The 15,550-nt window shown below is 44.5% G+C and overlaps 1 protein-coding gene across 1 annotated transcript in view; it reads right to left on the bottom strand.

Moving 5' to 3' along the window:
* Nucleotides 1–15,550, bottom strand: part of LOC148477381 (uncharacterized) — a 116,984-nt gene that overhangs the window by 33,798 nt on the left and 67,636 nt on the right. Inside the window, exon 5 of the mRNA XM_088456798.1 lies at nt 12,438–12,490. Coding sequence (XP_088312924.1) covers nt 12,438–12,490 — 53 coding nt within the window. The remainder of the gene's footprint in view (nt 1–12,437; nt 12,491–15,550) is intronic.

The raw sequence follows: 15,550 nt of genomic DNA, 5'->3' as shown, positions 1-15,550 counted from the left end.
ATATGTGTGTGCTGCATAGAGGGGATGTAATTGGGTAGGATAGCTTATGGAGGATATGTGTGTGCTGTATAGTGGGGTTGTAATTTGGTAGGATAGCTTATGGAGGATATATGTGTGCTGTATAGAGGGGATGTAATTGGGTAGGATAGCATATGGAGGATATGTGTGTGCTGAATAGAGGGATGTGATTGGGTAGGATATCTTATGGAGGATATGGGTGTGCTGTATAGTGGGGATGTATTTTGGTAGGATAGCTTATGGAGGATATGTGTGTGCTGTATAGAGGGGATGTAATTGGGTAGGATAGCTTATGGAGGATATGTGTGTGCTGTATAGTGGGGATGTAATTGGGTAGGATAGCTTATGGAGGATATGTGTGCTGGAAAGAGGGGATGTAATTGGGTAGGATAGCTTATGGAGGTTATATGTGTGTGTGCTGTATAGTGTGGATGTAATTGGGTAGGATAGCTTATGGAGCATATGTGTGTGCTGTATATATAGGGGGTGTAATTGTGTAGGATAGCTTATGGAGGTTATGTGTGTGCTGTATAGAGTGGATGTAATTGGGTAGGATAGCTTTTGGAAGTTATGTGTGTGCTGTATACAGGGGATGTAATTGGGATGGATAGCTTATGGAGGATATCTGTGACTGTATAGAGAGGATGTAATAGGGTAGGATAGCTTATGGAGGAAATGTGTGTGCTGTATAGAGGGGATGTAATTGTGTAGGATAGCTTATGGAGGCTATATGTGTACTGTATAGAGGGGATGTAATAGGGTAGGATAGATTATGGAGGATATATGTGTGGTATATAGAGGGGATGTAATTGGATAGGATAGCTTATGGAGGATATATGTGTGCTGTATAGAGGGGATGTAATAGGGTAGGATAGCTTATGGAGGATATGTGTGTGCTGTATAGTGGGGATGTAATTGGGTAGGATAGCTTTATGGAGGATATGTGTGTGCTGTATAGTGGGGATGTAATTGGGTAGGATAGATTATGGAGGATATGTGTGTGTGCTGTATAGAGGGGATGTAATTGGGTAGGATAGCTTATGAAGGATATATGTGTGCTGTATAGAGGAGATGTAATTGGGTAGGTTAGCTTATATAGGATATGTGTGTGCTGTATAGAGGGGATGTAATTGGGTAGGATAGCTTATGGAGGTTATGTGTGTGCTGTATAGAGGGGATATAATTGGGTAGGATAGCTTATGGAGGATATGTGTGTGTACTGTATAGAGGGGATGTATTTGGGTAGGATAGCTTATGAAAGTTATGTGTGTGCTGTATAGAGGTAATGTAATAGGGTAGGATAGCTTATGGAGGATATGTGTGCGCTGTATAGAGGGGATGTAATTGGGTAGGATAGCTCATGGAGGATATGTGTGTGCTGTATAGAGGGGATGTAATTGGGTAGGATAGCTTATGGAGGATAAGAGTGTGTGCTGTATAGAAGGGATGTAATTGGGAAGGATAACTTATGGAGGAAATGTGTGTGCTGTATGTAGAGGATGTAATTGGGTAGGATAGCTTATGGAGGATATGTGTGTGCTGTATAGAGGGGATGTAATTGGGTAGGATAGCTTATGGAGGATATTTGTGGGCTGTATAGAGGGGATGTAATTGGGTAGGATAGCTTATGGAGGATATGTGTGTGCTGAATAGAGGGGAGGTAATTGGGTAGGATAGCTTATGGAGGATATGTGTGTGCTGTATAGAGGTGATGTAATTGGGTAGGATAGATTATGGAGGATATATGTGTGCTGTATAGAGGGGATGTAATTGGGTTGGATAGCTTATGGAGGATATGTGTGTGTGCTGTATAGAGGGGATGTAACTGGGTAGGATAGCTTATGGAGGACATGTGTGTGCAGTACAGTGGGGATGTAAATGGGTAGGATAGCTTATGGAGGATATCAGTGGGCTGTATAGTGGGGATGTAATTGGGTAGGATAGCTTATGGAGGCTATGTGTGTGCTGTATAGAGGGGGTGTAATTGGGTAGGATAGCTTATGGAGGATATGTGTGTGCTGTATAGAGGAGATGTAATTGGGTAGGATAGCTTATGGAGGATGTGTGTGTGCTGTATAGAGGGGATGTAATTGCGTAGGATAGCTTATGGAGGATGTGTGTGTGCTGTATAGAGGGGATGTAATTGGGTAGGATAGCTTATGGACGTTATGTGTGTGTGCTGTATAGTGAGGATGTAATTGGGTAGGATAGCATATGGAGGATATCTGTGTGCTGTATAGTGAGGATGTAATTGGGTAGGATAGCATATGGAGGATATCTGTGTGCTGTATAGTGAGGATGTAATTGGGTAGGAAAGCATATGGAGGATATCTGTGTGCTGTATAGAGGGGATGTAATTGGGTAGGATAACATATGGAGGATATGTGTGTGCTGTATAGAGGAGATGTAATTGGGTAGGATAGCATATGGAGGATATGTGTGTGCTGTATAGAGGGGATGTAATTAGGTAGGATAGCTCATGGACGTTATGTGTCTGCTGTATAGAGGGGATGTAATTAGGTAGGATAGTTTATGGATGTTATGTGTCTGCTGTATAGAGGGGATGTTATTAGGTAGGATAGCTTTTGGAGGATATGTGTGTGCTGTATAGAGGAGATGTAATTGGGTAGGATAGCTTATGGAGGATATGTGTGTGCTGTATAGAGGAGATGTAATTGGGTAGGATAGCTTATGGAGGATATGTGTGTGCTGTATAGTGGGGATATAATTGGGTAGGATAGATTATGGAGGAAATGTGTGTGCTGTATAGAGGAGATGTAATTGGGTAGGATAGATTATGGAGGATATGTGTGTGCTGTATAGAGGAGATGTAATTGGGTAGGAAAGCTTATGGAGGATATGTGTCTGCTGTATTGAGGGGATGTAATTAGGTAGGATAGATTATGGAGGATATGTGTGTGCTGTATAGAGGGGATGTAATTGGGTAGGATAGCTTATGGACGTTATGTGTGTGTGCTGTATAGTGAGGATGTAATTGGGTAGGATAGCATATGGAGGATATCAGTGTGCTGTATAGAGGGGATGTAATAGGGTAGGATAGCTTATGGAGGATATCTGTGTGCTGTATAGAGGGGATGTAATTGGGTAGGATAGCATATGGAGGATATCTGTGTGCTGTATAGTGAGGATGTAATTGGGTAGGATAGCATATGGAGGATATCTGTGTGCTGTATAGTGAGGATGTAATTGGGTAGGATAGCATATGGAGGATATCTGTGTGCTGTATAGAGGGGATGTAATTGGGTAGGATAGCATATGGAGGATATGTGTGTGCTGTATAGAGGAGATGTAATTGGGTAGGATAGCATATGGAGGATATGTGTGTGCTGTATAGAGGGGATGTAATTGGGTAGGATAGCTTATGGAGGATATGTGTGTGCTGTATAGAGGGGATGTAATTGGGTAGTATAGCTTATGGAGGATATCTGTGTGCTGTGTAGAGGGGATGTAATTGGGTAGGGTAACATATGGAGTATATGTGTGTGCTGTATAGAGGAGATGTAATTGGGTAGGATAGCATATGGAGGATATGTGTGTGCTGTATAGAGGGGATGTAATTGCGTAGGATAGCTTATGGAGGATATGTGTGTGCTGTATAGAGGGGATGTAATTGGGTAGGATAGTTATGGAGGATATGTGTGTGCTGTATAGAGGGGATGTAATTGGGTAGGATAGCTTATGGAGGGTATGTGTGTGCTGTATAGAGGGTCATGTAATTGGGTAGGATAGCTTATGGAGGATATGTGTCTGCTGTATAGAGGGGATGTAATTAGGTAGGATAGCTTATGGACGTTATGTGTCTGCTGTATAGAGGGGATGTAATTAGGTAGGATAGCTTATGGAGGATATGTGTGTGCTGTATAGAGGAGATGTAATTGGGCAGGATAGCTTATGGACGTTATGTGTCTGCTGTATAGAGGGGATGTAATTAGGTAGGATAGCTTATGGACGTTATGTGTCTGCTGTATAGAGGGGATGTAATTAGGTAGGATAGCTTTTGGAGGATATGTGTGTGCTGTATAGAGGAGATGTAATTGGGTAGGATAGCTTATGGAGGATATGTGTGTGCTGTATAGAGGAGATGTAATTGGGTAGGATAGCTTATGGAGGATATGTGTGTGCTGTATAGAGGGGATATAATTGGGTAGGATAGATTATGGAGGATATGTGTGTGCTGTATAGAGGAGATGTAATTGGGTAGGATAGATTATGGAGGATATGTGTGTGCTGTATAGAGGGGATGTAATTGGGTAGGATAGCTTATGGAGGATAAGTGTGGGCTGTATAGAGGAGATGTAATTGGGTAGGATAGCTTATGCAGGACATGTGTGTGCTGTATAGAGGGGATGTAATTGGGTAGGATAGCTTATGGAGGATATGTGTGGGCTGTATAGGGGGGATGAAATTGGGTAGGATAGCTTAAGGACGTTATGTGTCTGCTGTATAGAGGGGATGTAATTTGGTAGGATAGCTTATGGAGGATATGTGTGTGCTGTATAGAGGGGATGTAATTGGGTAGGATAGCTTATGGAGGATGTTTGTGGGCTGTATAGAGGGGATGTAATTGGGTAGGATAGCTTATGGAGGTTGTGTGTGTGTGCTGTATAGTGAGGATGTAATTAGGTAGGATAGCTTATGGAGGTTATGTATGTGCTATATAAAGGGGATATAATTGCATAGGATAGCTTATGGAGGATGTGTATGTGCTGTAAAGAGGGGATGTAATTGGGTCGGATAGCTTATAGACGTTATGTGTGTGCTGTATGTAGGAGATGTAATTGGGTAGGATAGCTTATGGAGAATATGTGTGGGCTGTATAAAAGTGGATGTAATTGGGTAGGATAGCTTATGGAGGATATGTGTGTGCTGTATAGAGGGGATGTAATTGGGTAGTACAGCTAATGGAGGATATGTGTGGGCTGTATAGGGGGATGTAATTGGGTAGGATAGCTTATGGAGGATATGTGTGTGCTGTACAGAGGGGATGAAATTGGGTAGGATAGCTTATGGAGGATATGTGTGTGCTGTACAGTGGGGATGTAATTGGGTAGGATAGCATATGGAGGATATGTGTGTACTGTATAGAGGGGATTTAATTGTGTAGGATAGCATATGGAGGATATGTGTGTGCTCTACAGAGGGGATGTAATTGGGTAGGATAGCTTATGGAGGATATGTGTGTGCTGTATAGAGGGGTTGTAATTGGGTAGGATAGCATATGGAGGATATGTGTGTGCTGTATAGAGGGGATGTAATTGGGTAGGATAGCTTATGGAGGATGTGTATGTGCTGTAAAGAGGGGATGTAATTGGGTAGTATAGCTTATGGAGGATATGTGTGTGCTGTATAGAGGGGATGTAATTGGGTAGGATAGCTTATGGAGGATATGTGTGGGCTGTACAGAGGGGATGTAATTGGGTAGGATAGCATGTGGAGGATTTGTGTCTGCTGTATAGAGGGGATGTAATTGGGTAGGATAGCATATGGAGGATATGTGTGTGCTGTATAGAGGGGATGTAATTGGGTAGGATAGCTTATGGAGGATATATCTGTGCTGTATAGTGGGGATGTAATTGGGTAGGATAGCCTTTGGAGGATATGTGTGTGCTGTATAGAGGGGATGCAATTGGGTAGGATATATTATGGAGGACATGTGTGTGCTGTATAGAGGAGATGTAATTGGGTAGGATAGCTAATGGAGGATATGTGTGTGCTGTATAGAGGGGATGTTATTGGGTAGTATAGCTTATGGATGATGTGTGTGCTGTATAGAGGGGATGTAATTGTGGAGAATAGCTTAAGGAGGATATGTGTGTGCTGTATATAGGGGATGTAATTGGGTAGGATAGCTTATGGAGGATATGTGTGTGCTGTATAGAGGGGAATGTAATTGGGTAGGATCGCTTATGGAGGTTATAAGTATGCTGTATATAGGGGATGTAATTGGACAGGATAGCTTATGGAGGACATGTGTGTGCTGTATAGAGGGGATGTAATTGGGTAGGATAGCATATGGAGGATATGTGTGTGCTGTATAGAGGGGATGTAACTGGGTAGGATAGCTTATGGAGGATGTGTGTGTGCTGTATAGAGGGGAATGTAATTGGGTAGGATAGCTTATGGAGGTTATAAGTATGCTGTATATAGGGGATGTAATTGGACAGGATAGCTTATGGAGGACATGTGTGTGCTGTATAGAGGGGATGTAATTGGGTAGGATAGCATATGGAGGATATGTTTGTGCTGTATAGTGGGGATGTAATTGGGTAGGGTAGCTTACGGAGGTTATGTGTGTGCTGTATAGTGGGGATGTAATTGGGTAGGGTAGGTTACGGAGGTTATGTGTGTGCTGTATAGAGGAGATGTAATTGGGTAGGATAGCTTTTGGAGGTTATGTGTGTGCTGTATAGAGGGGATGTAATTGGGTAGGATAGCTTATGGAGGATATTTGTGCTGTATCGTGGGGATGTAATTGGGTAGGATAGCTTATGGAGGTTATGTGTGTGCTGTATATAGGGGGAGTAATTGCGTAAGATAGCTTATGGAGTATATGTTTCTACTAGGAGTGTGCACCGGCAACTTTTCATGTTTTGTGTTTTGGTTTTGGATCTGGATCTTTCTTCATGTTTTGGATCTGGATTGGTTTTGTGTTTTGGATCTGTATTTTTTTTAAAAAAAGCATAAAAACAGCTAAAATCACAGAATTTGTAGGTTTTTCTGCTCCTATGCTATTATTAACCTCAATAACCTTAATTTCCACTCATTTCCAGTCTATTCTGAACACCTCACACCTCACAATAGTGTTTTTATGTCCAAAAGGTTGCACCGAGGTAGCTGGATGACTATGCTAAGCAACAGGAGTGGGCGGCACAAACACGTGACCCATCTAGGCGTGATACTGCAGTGGCAGACAGGATGGCAGTTTGAAAAACTAGGCCCCAATCTGTACATTATGCAAAGAAAAAAAAAGGTGCAAGGTGGAATTGTCCTTGGGCCCTCCCACCCACCCTTATGTTGTATAAACAGGACATGCACACTTTAACAAAGCAATCATTTCAGCGGCAGGGTCTGCCACACTACTTTGACTGAAATGATTGGTTCATTTGGGCCCCCACAAAACAAGCTGGCAATTAATCTGTCCCTGCACAAACTGGCTCTACGGAGGCAAGATGTCATCCTCATCCTCCTCATCCACCGATTCCTCACCCTCTCCAGTGTTGTGTACATCCTCATCCTCACAGAGTATTAACTCGTCCCCACTGGAATCCACCACCACAGGTCCCTCTGTACGTTCTGGAGGCTGGTCTCCCTGGAAGAGTTGATAATTCATTTTTATGAACATTATCTTCTCCACATTTTGTGGAAGCAACCTCCTATGCCTCTCGCTGACAAGGTTCCCGGCTGCACTAAACACTCTTTCGGAGTACACAATGGAGGGGGGGCAACTCAGGTAAAATAGAGCCAGTTTGTACAGGGGCCTCCAAATTGCCTCTTTTTCCTGCCAGTACAGGTATGGACTGTCTAACATGCCTACTTGGATGCTGTCACCGATGTAATCCTCCACCATTCTGTCAATGGTGACAGTATCATATGTAGTGACAGTAGACAAGTCAGAAATTGTTGCCAGGTCCTTCAGTCCGGACCAGATGTCCAAACTTGGTCCTGCCTGCCCTGCATCACCGCCAGCGGGTTGCTTAGGATACCTAAGTTTTTTCCTGGCAGCCCCAGTTGCGGGAGAAAATGAAGAAGGAGCTGTTGATGTGTCACGTTCTGCTTCAGCTGACAGTGTTTTCACCAGCAGGTCTTTGCACCTCTGCAGGCTTGTGTCTGCCGGAAAGAGAGACACCACATAGGCTTTAAACCTAGGATCGAGCACGGTGGCCAAAATTTAGTGGTCTGATTTCAACAGATTGACCACCCTGGAATCCTGGCAAAGCGAACGAAGGGCTTCATCCACAAGTCCCACATGCCGAGCGGAATCGCTCCATCTTAGCTCCTCCTTCACTTTCTCCAGCTGCTTCTGCAAAAGCCTGATGAGGGGAATGACCTGACTCAAGCTGGCAGTGTCTGAACTGACTTCACGTATGGCAAGTTCGAAGGGCTGGAGAACCTTGCACAACACGGAAATCATTCTCCACTGCGCTTGAGTCAGGTGCATACCGCCTCCTTTGCCTATGTCATAGGTGGATGTATAGGCTTGAATGGCCTTTTGCTGCTCCTCCATCCTCTGAAGCATATAGAGGGTTGAGTTCCACCGCGTCACAACCTCTTGCTTCAGGTGATGGCGGGGCAGGTTCAAGAGTGTTTGCTGGCGCTCCAGTCTTCGGCATGCAGTCGCTGAATGGCGAAAGTGGCCAGAAATTTTTTGGGCCACCCAAAGCGTCTCCTGCACGCCCCTGTCGCTTTTCAGAAAATTCTGCACCACCAAGCTTATTGTGTGAGCAAAACATGGGACGTGCTGGAATTTGCCCAGATGTAATGCCCGCACAATATTGGTGGCATTGTCAGATATCACAAATCCCCAGGAGAGTCTAAGTGGGGTTAGCCACTGGGTGATGATTTCCCTCAGTTTCTCTAAGAGGTTGTCGGCGGTGTGCCTCTTACTGAAACCGGTGATACATAGCGTAGCCTGCCTTGGAACGAGCTGGCGTTTCTGAGATGCTGCTACTAGTGACGCTGCTGCTGTTGCTGCATAAGGTGATACATCTACCCAGTGGGCTGTCACAGTCATATAGTCCTTAGTCTGCCCTGTTCCACTTGTCCACATGTCCATGGTTAAGTGGACATTGGGTACAACCGCATTTTTCAGGACACTGAGGACACTTTTTCTGACGTTTCTCTACAGTCTCGGTATCGCCAGCCTTGTGAAGTGGAATCTAGACGGGATTTGGAACCGGGGACACACTACCTCCATCAAATATCTAAATCCCACTGCACTAATGGCGGATACCGGATGCACATCTAACACCAACATCGCAGTCAAGGCCTCAGTTATACGTTTTGCTTCAGGATGACTGCTGTCGTACTTCATCCTCCTCGCTAAGGACTGTTGGAGGGTCAATTGTTTAGTAAAAGTAGTGGTGTTCCTACTTCCTCTCTGGGATGATGAACGACTCCCAGCAGCAGCAACAGCAGCAGCGGCAGCAGGAGGCGTAGCAATACAGGATCATCCGGAGGAATCCCGGATAGGAGAGTCAGTCATGCCAGTGACATGGCCTGCAGGACTACTTCCGATCTTGACTAAGGAGGAAATTGACGAGGAGGGAGTTGACGGTGTGGTTTGCAGGCGCTTGGATACCACAGGACAACGGGATTTAGGTGTCCCTGGACTGCTCACGGTCTTAGCCAAAGTTTCTGAACTTGACAGTAACTTTTTATGAACGCGCTGCAGGTGCCGTATAAGGGAGGATGTTCCTAGGTGGTTAACGTCCCTACCCCTACTTATTTCACCTTTACATATGGTACATATGGCAAGACAGTTGTTGTCCGGATTTGGATAGAAATATTGCCAGACCAAAGAGGTGGAATGTTTGGTCTTCTGCCCAGGCATGACCGTGATGGGCTTTTTCATCCCACGGACAACAACTGTCTCCCCCGGATCCTGATTTAAACAAACCACATCACCATCAGAATCCTCCTCGCCAACTTCCTCCTCAGCGCCAGCTACACCAGTATCCTCATCCTGTTGTACTTCAACAGTGACATCTTCAATTTGCATATCAGTAAGTGAACTGTGGGTGCTCCTTTCAGCACTTGCAGGGGGCGTGCAAATGGTGGAAAGAGCCCCCTCTTCCCGTCCAGTGCTGGGAAGGTCAGGCATCTCAACCGCCACCACACTTGGACTCTCCTTTGGGATTTGTGATATCTTCTTAGAACGCACAGTTCTTTGCTGTGCTTTTGCCAGCTTAACTCGTTTGATTTTTTTAGTGGGAGGAGGGCTTCCATCGTCATGTGAAGCTGAACCACTAGTCATGAACATACTAGTCATACTAATCATAGGGAAAGACCTTAGCCGTTCCTTGCCACTCCGTGTCATAAATGGCATATTGGCAAGTTTACGTTTCTCTTCAGATGATTTAAATGTTTTTTTAAGGTCATTTTCCTGAACTTTGTCATTTGGGATTGTATGTGCCCTCTACTATGACATTGGGCATCGGCCTTTGCAGACGATGTTGATGGCATGTTATCGTCTATGTCATGACTAGTAGCAGCAGCTTCAGCACTAGGAGGAAGTGGTTCTTGATCTTTCCCTATTTTATTTTTATCAGAGAAAGTTTGGTCCTCCATTTATGTTATATTGATTTGATATATACGTGTGGTTAAGGCGCACACAAACACAGAAAATATATATATTTTTTTGTTTGGAGTGTACTTTGGGGGTTACAGCACCCTTTAACGGTCAAGCCAGCCGGCCCTTTACTTATGACACAGGCGCACGCTTGGCACTACTTTGTTGATGCACATGCGGCTACTGCGCACACAATTCACAAACACAGAAAATATTTTTTAATTTTGTTTGGAGTGTACTTTGGGGGTTACAGCACCCTTTAACGGTCAAGCCAGCTGGCCCTTTACTTGTGACACAGGCGCACACTTGGCACTACTTTGGTGATGCACGTGTGGCTACTGCGCACACAATTCACAAACACAGAAAATATATTATTTTTTTTTTGCACTTGGATGGAGCACCCCTGATGGACAGAGCACCCCCAGGACAACACTACAGCACCCCTTTAGGACTGGGACTCTGCACAGGACTTTGGAGTGGACACAGCCCCTATGGACAACTGACTGCACAACACAGACCAGCCAGCCCCTATGGACTTTGGAGGAATGGACACAGCCCCTATGGACAACAGCAGCACAGCACAACACAGCCAGACCCTATGGACTTTGGAGGAGTGGACACAGCCCCTATGGACAACAGCAGCACAGCACAGCACAACACAGCCAGCCCCTATGGACTTTGGAGGAGTGGACACAGCCCCTATGGACAACAGCAGCACAGCGCAGCACAGCACAACACTACACTACACTACACTACACAGCCCAGCCGGCCCTAACTCCCACCCTATCTCTTCACTGTCCACAGCCGAGTGAGAAAATGGCGTCGACGCGGGAACCTTATATAGGATCCAAAACCCGGGAGACCCGGAAGGCGGGATGATAATGTTTTGCCTCGATTTCAGCTCCGAGTCAGGCGGGAAAAGTCGAGCCTGACTCGGATCTGCCTCGGATCGGGTGGGCTCGGGGGGGTTCGGATTTCTCACCCCTAGTTTCTACTGTATAGAGGGGATGTAATTGGGTAGGATAACTTATGGAGGATGTGTGTGTGCTGTATAGTGGGGATGTAATTGGGTCGAATAGCTGATGGAGGTTATGTGTGTGTGCTGTATAGAGGGGATGTAATTGGGTAGGATAACTTATGGAGGATATGTGTGTGCTGTATAGAGAGGATGTAATTGGGTAGGATATATTATGGAGGTTATATGTGTGTGCTGTATAGAGGGGATGTAATTGGGTAGGATAGATTATGGAGGATATGTGTGTGCTGTATAGAGGGGATGTAATTGGGTAGGATAGCTTATGGAGGATATGTGTGTGCTGTATATAGGGGGTGTAATTGGGTAGGATAGCTTATGGAGGATATATGTGGGCTGTATATAGGGGATGTAATTGGGTAGGATATCTTATGGAGGATATGTGTGTGCTGTATAGAGGGGATGTAATTGGGTAGGATAGCTTATGGAGGATATGTGTGTGCTGTATAGAGAGGATGTAATTGGGTAGGATAGCTTATGGAGGATATGTGTGTGCTGTATAGAGGGGATGTAATTGGGTAGGATAGCTTATGGAGGATATGTGTGTGCTGTATATAGGGGGTGTAATTGGGTAGTATAGCTTATGGATTACATGTTTGTGCTGTATATAGGGGGTGTAATTGGGTAGGATAGCTTATGGAGTATATGTTTCTACTGTATAGTGGGGATGTAATTGGGTAGGATAGCTTATGGAGGATATGTGTGTGCTGTATAGAGGGGATGTAATTGGGTAGGATAGCTTATGCAGGATATGTGTGTGCTGTATAGAGAGGATGTAATTGGGTAGGATAGCTTATGGAGGATATGTGTGTGCTGTATATAGGGGGATGTAATTGGGTAGGATAGATTATGGAGGATGTGTGTGTGCTGTAGAGTGGGGATGTAATTGGGTAGGATAGCTTATGGAGAATATGTGTGAGCTGTATAGTGGGGATGTAATTGGGTAGGATAGCTTATGGAGGATATGTGTGTGCTGTATAGAGGGGATGTAATTGGGTATCCACCAGAACAAGCTTTCTGTTAACTGCAGGGTGGACAGAAAAATACACAAGAGGTAAATACTTTGTAGGTACTTACGTTCTTTACGTTATAAAAGTATTTCTCCATGGTGGAAGATGCTGCCTGATCACCTATAATGGAGAAAATCAGAGATTATGAAAATGACAAATTAACCAGTGTATATACTTGAGGAGCCTGATTCTTAGATTTCCGCTAATGCAATCACAACTGCGATCTCTTACAGACAGCAACAGTTAAAATATGCTATTGTCTTCCAAAGCTTACCCGAGCATAGGGAAACCAACTGCTGCCTTCTCATATCCTTGCAACAGCATAAACATTGATACGTTTACATACATTGGGTAGCTTCTGAGTAAGTCTGACCTATCTCACACACAGCCTCTCTCCTGACACACTGAGAGCTCTTCCCACTTGGGACACACATGGGAGAGTGAGAGAGACAAAAGTGGGAAGAGGGACACACATGGGGGAATGAGAGAGACAGAAGTGGGAAGAGGGACACACATGGGCGAGTGAGCGAGACAAAAGTGGGAAGAAGGACACACATGGGAGAGTGAGAGAGACAGAAGTGGGAAGAGGGACACACATGGGGGAGTGAGAGAGACAGAAGTGGGAAGAGGGACACACATGGGAGAGTGAGAGAGACAAAAGTGTGAAGAGGGACACACATGGGGGAGTGAGAGAGACAGAAGTGGGAAGAGGGAAGAGGGACACACACTGGAAAGTGAGAAATACAGAAGCGGGAAGAAGGATTCATGGAAGAGTGAAAAAGACAAAAGTGGGAAGAGAGACACAGATTGGAAAGTGAGAGAGAAAGAATAGGGAAAAAGGACACACAAGGAAGAGTTAGAGAGACATATGACGGACACACATGGGAAAGTGAGAGAGACAGAAGAGGGAAGAAGGACACATTGGAGAGTGAGAGAGAAAGAATGGGGAAAAAGGACACACAAGGAAGAGTTAGAGAGACATAAGATGGACACACATGGGAAAGTGAGAGAGACAGAAGAGGGAAGAATCCCACACATGGAAGAGTGAGAGAGACAGAAGATGGACACACATGGGAGAGTGATAGAGACAGAAAAGGGAAGAAGGAAAAACAGGGGAGAGAGAGACAATAGAGGGAATATAGATACACACGGGAGAGAGATAGACAGAAGTGGGAAGAGGGACACACATGGGAGAGTGAGAGAGACAGAAGAGGGACACACATTGAGAGTGAGAGAGAATGAAGAGGGAAGAAGGACACACATGGAAGAGTGAGGGAGACATAAGTGTGAAGAGGGACACAAATGGTAGAGTGAGAGAGATAGAAGAGGGATGAGGGACACACATTGAGAGTGAGAGAGAAAGAAGAGGGAAGAAGGACACCCATGGAAGAGTGAGAGAGACAGAATAGAGAAGGACACACATGGGAAAGTTAGAGAGACATACAGTAAGAGGGACACACATTGGAGAGTGAGAGAGAAAGAAGAGGGAAGAAGGACACACATGGAAGAGTGAGGGAGACATAAGTGTGAAGAGGGACACAAATGGTAGAGTGAGAGAGATAGAAGAGGGATGAGGGACACACATTGAGAGTGAGAGAGAAAGAAGAGGGAAGAAGGACACCCATGGAAGAGTTAGAGAGACAGAATAGAGAAGGACACACATGGGAAAGTTAGAGAGACATACAGTAAGAGGGACACACATTGGAGAGTGAGAGAGAAAGAAGAGGGAAGAAGGACACATGGAAGAGTGAGAGAGACATAAGTGGGAACAGAGACACATGGGAGAGTGAGATAGACATAAGAGGGAAGAGGGACACAAATGGTAGAGTGAGAGAGACAGCAGAGGGATGAGGGACACACATTGAGAGAGAGAGAAAGACGAGGGAAGAAGGACACCCATGGAAGAGTGAGAGAGACAGTATAGAGAAGGACACACATGGGAAAGTTAGAGAGACATACAGTAAGAGGGACACACATTGGAGAGTGACAGACAGAAGTGGGAAGAGAGACACACATGAGAGAGTGAGAGAAACAGAAGTGGGAAGAGGGACACACATGGGAGAGTGAGAGAGACATAAGATGGAAGAGGGACACATTGGAGAGTGAGAGAGACAGAAGAGGGAAGAAGGACACAATAGGAAGAGTTAGAGAGACATAAGAGGGACACACATGGGAGAGTGAGACAGAAGAGGGAAGAAAGACACACATACGAGAGAGAGAGACAGAAGAGGAAGGGGCAACAGAAATGGGCATGTGGGGGAAGACACAGGGACTAAAACAGTGACATATACACATGCGTTAGTACAAACATACAAGAGATAAAAAGATTGAGCTAATCTGCAGCAGTCATCAATTATGGTCGTGTATTGAATCGAACACTACTTTAACTTGGACCTATCTGGACTATAAATTACAGGACCATAACTGATTTAATATACTAATCTACGAAATAATAAGAAACAGAAGAGTAAAATTACAAAAGGTCTATTTTAATTAATTACAAATCAATAAACATTGATGTTGTGTTTTAGGGGCTAAATCACATATTTACTAACAATTTAAAATCAATATAAAAATAGTCTGTTAGTTACTGTAATGTGTGCTTTAGCCCCGAAACACAACATCAGTGTTAAATTGATTTGTACTTGATATGAACGATAACGATATTGATCATATCATTATCATTCATACCGTGCAGGTTTTTGTCCCTACCAACTCACCAACAACCTGCGATGCGTGGGCACATATGGATGATTGTGATATCATCCATCGGGTATGCATTCAGGCCAACCTGGTCGATATTGACCAGATTACTATAGGGACCCGCGGACGTTGATTGTGGGTCGCTATAGTCGTTGGTGAGGTTTTGGTGTGCTGGACGAATGATATAGATCATCCAGCCCACCAGGAGGGTGCAGGGCGATCAGACAGCGATATTGTTATTGCTGTCTGATCGCTACTTGTGTATACACCATAAGCAGATAATCTTTAAAGATAATTGTCCTGGTGCACAGAAAACATTACAGTGAGCACTTTGTCATCCTGCACTTTATTATACCTACCTCATCCGCTATATTTATTATCTCTAACAAATGACACTATTGTTTGTATCATGTTTTTCTACCCCACCATTACTGGCCCTATCACAAAGTTCATGGTCAATTCTGGAGGCAGGAACCT

This window comes from Taudactylus pleione, unplaced genomic scaffold, assembly GCF_031769625.1.
Source record: "Taudactylus pleione unplaced genomic scaffold, aTauple2 ptg000720l, whole genome shotgun sequence".
Lineage (NCBI taxonomy): Eukaryota > Metazoa > Chordata > Amphibia > Anura > Myobatrachidae > Taudactylus > Taudactylus pleione.
This window is presented reverse-complemented; position numbering and strand designations above follow the sequence as displayed.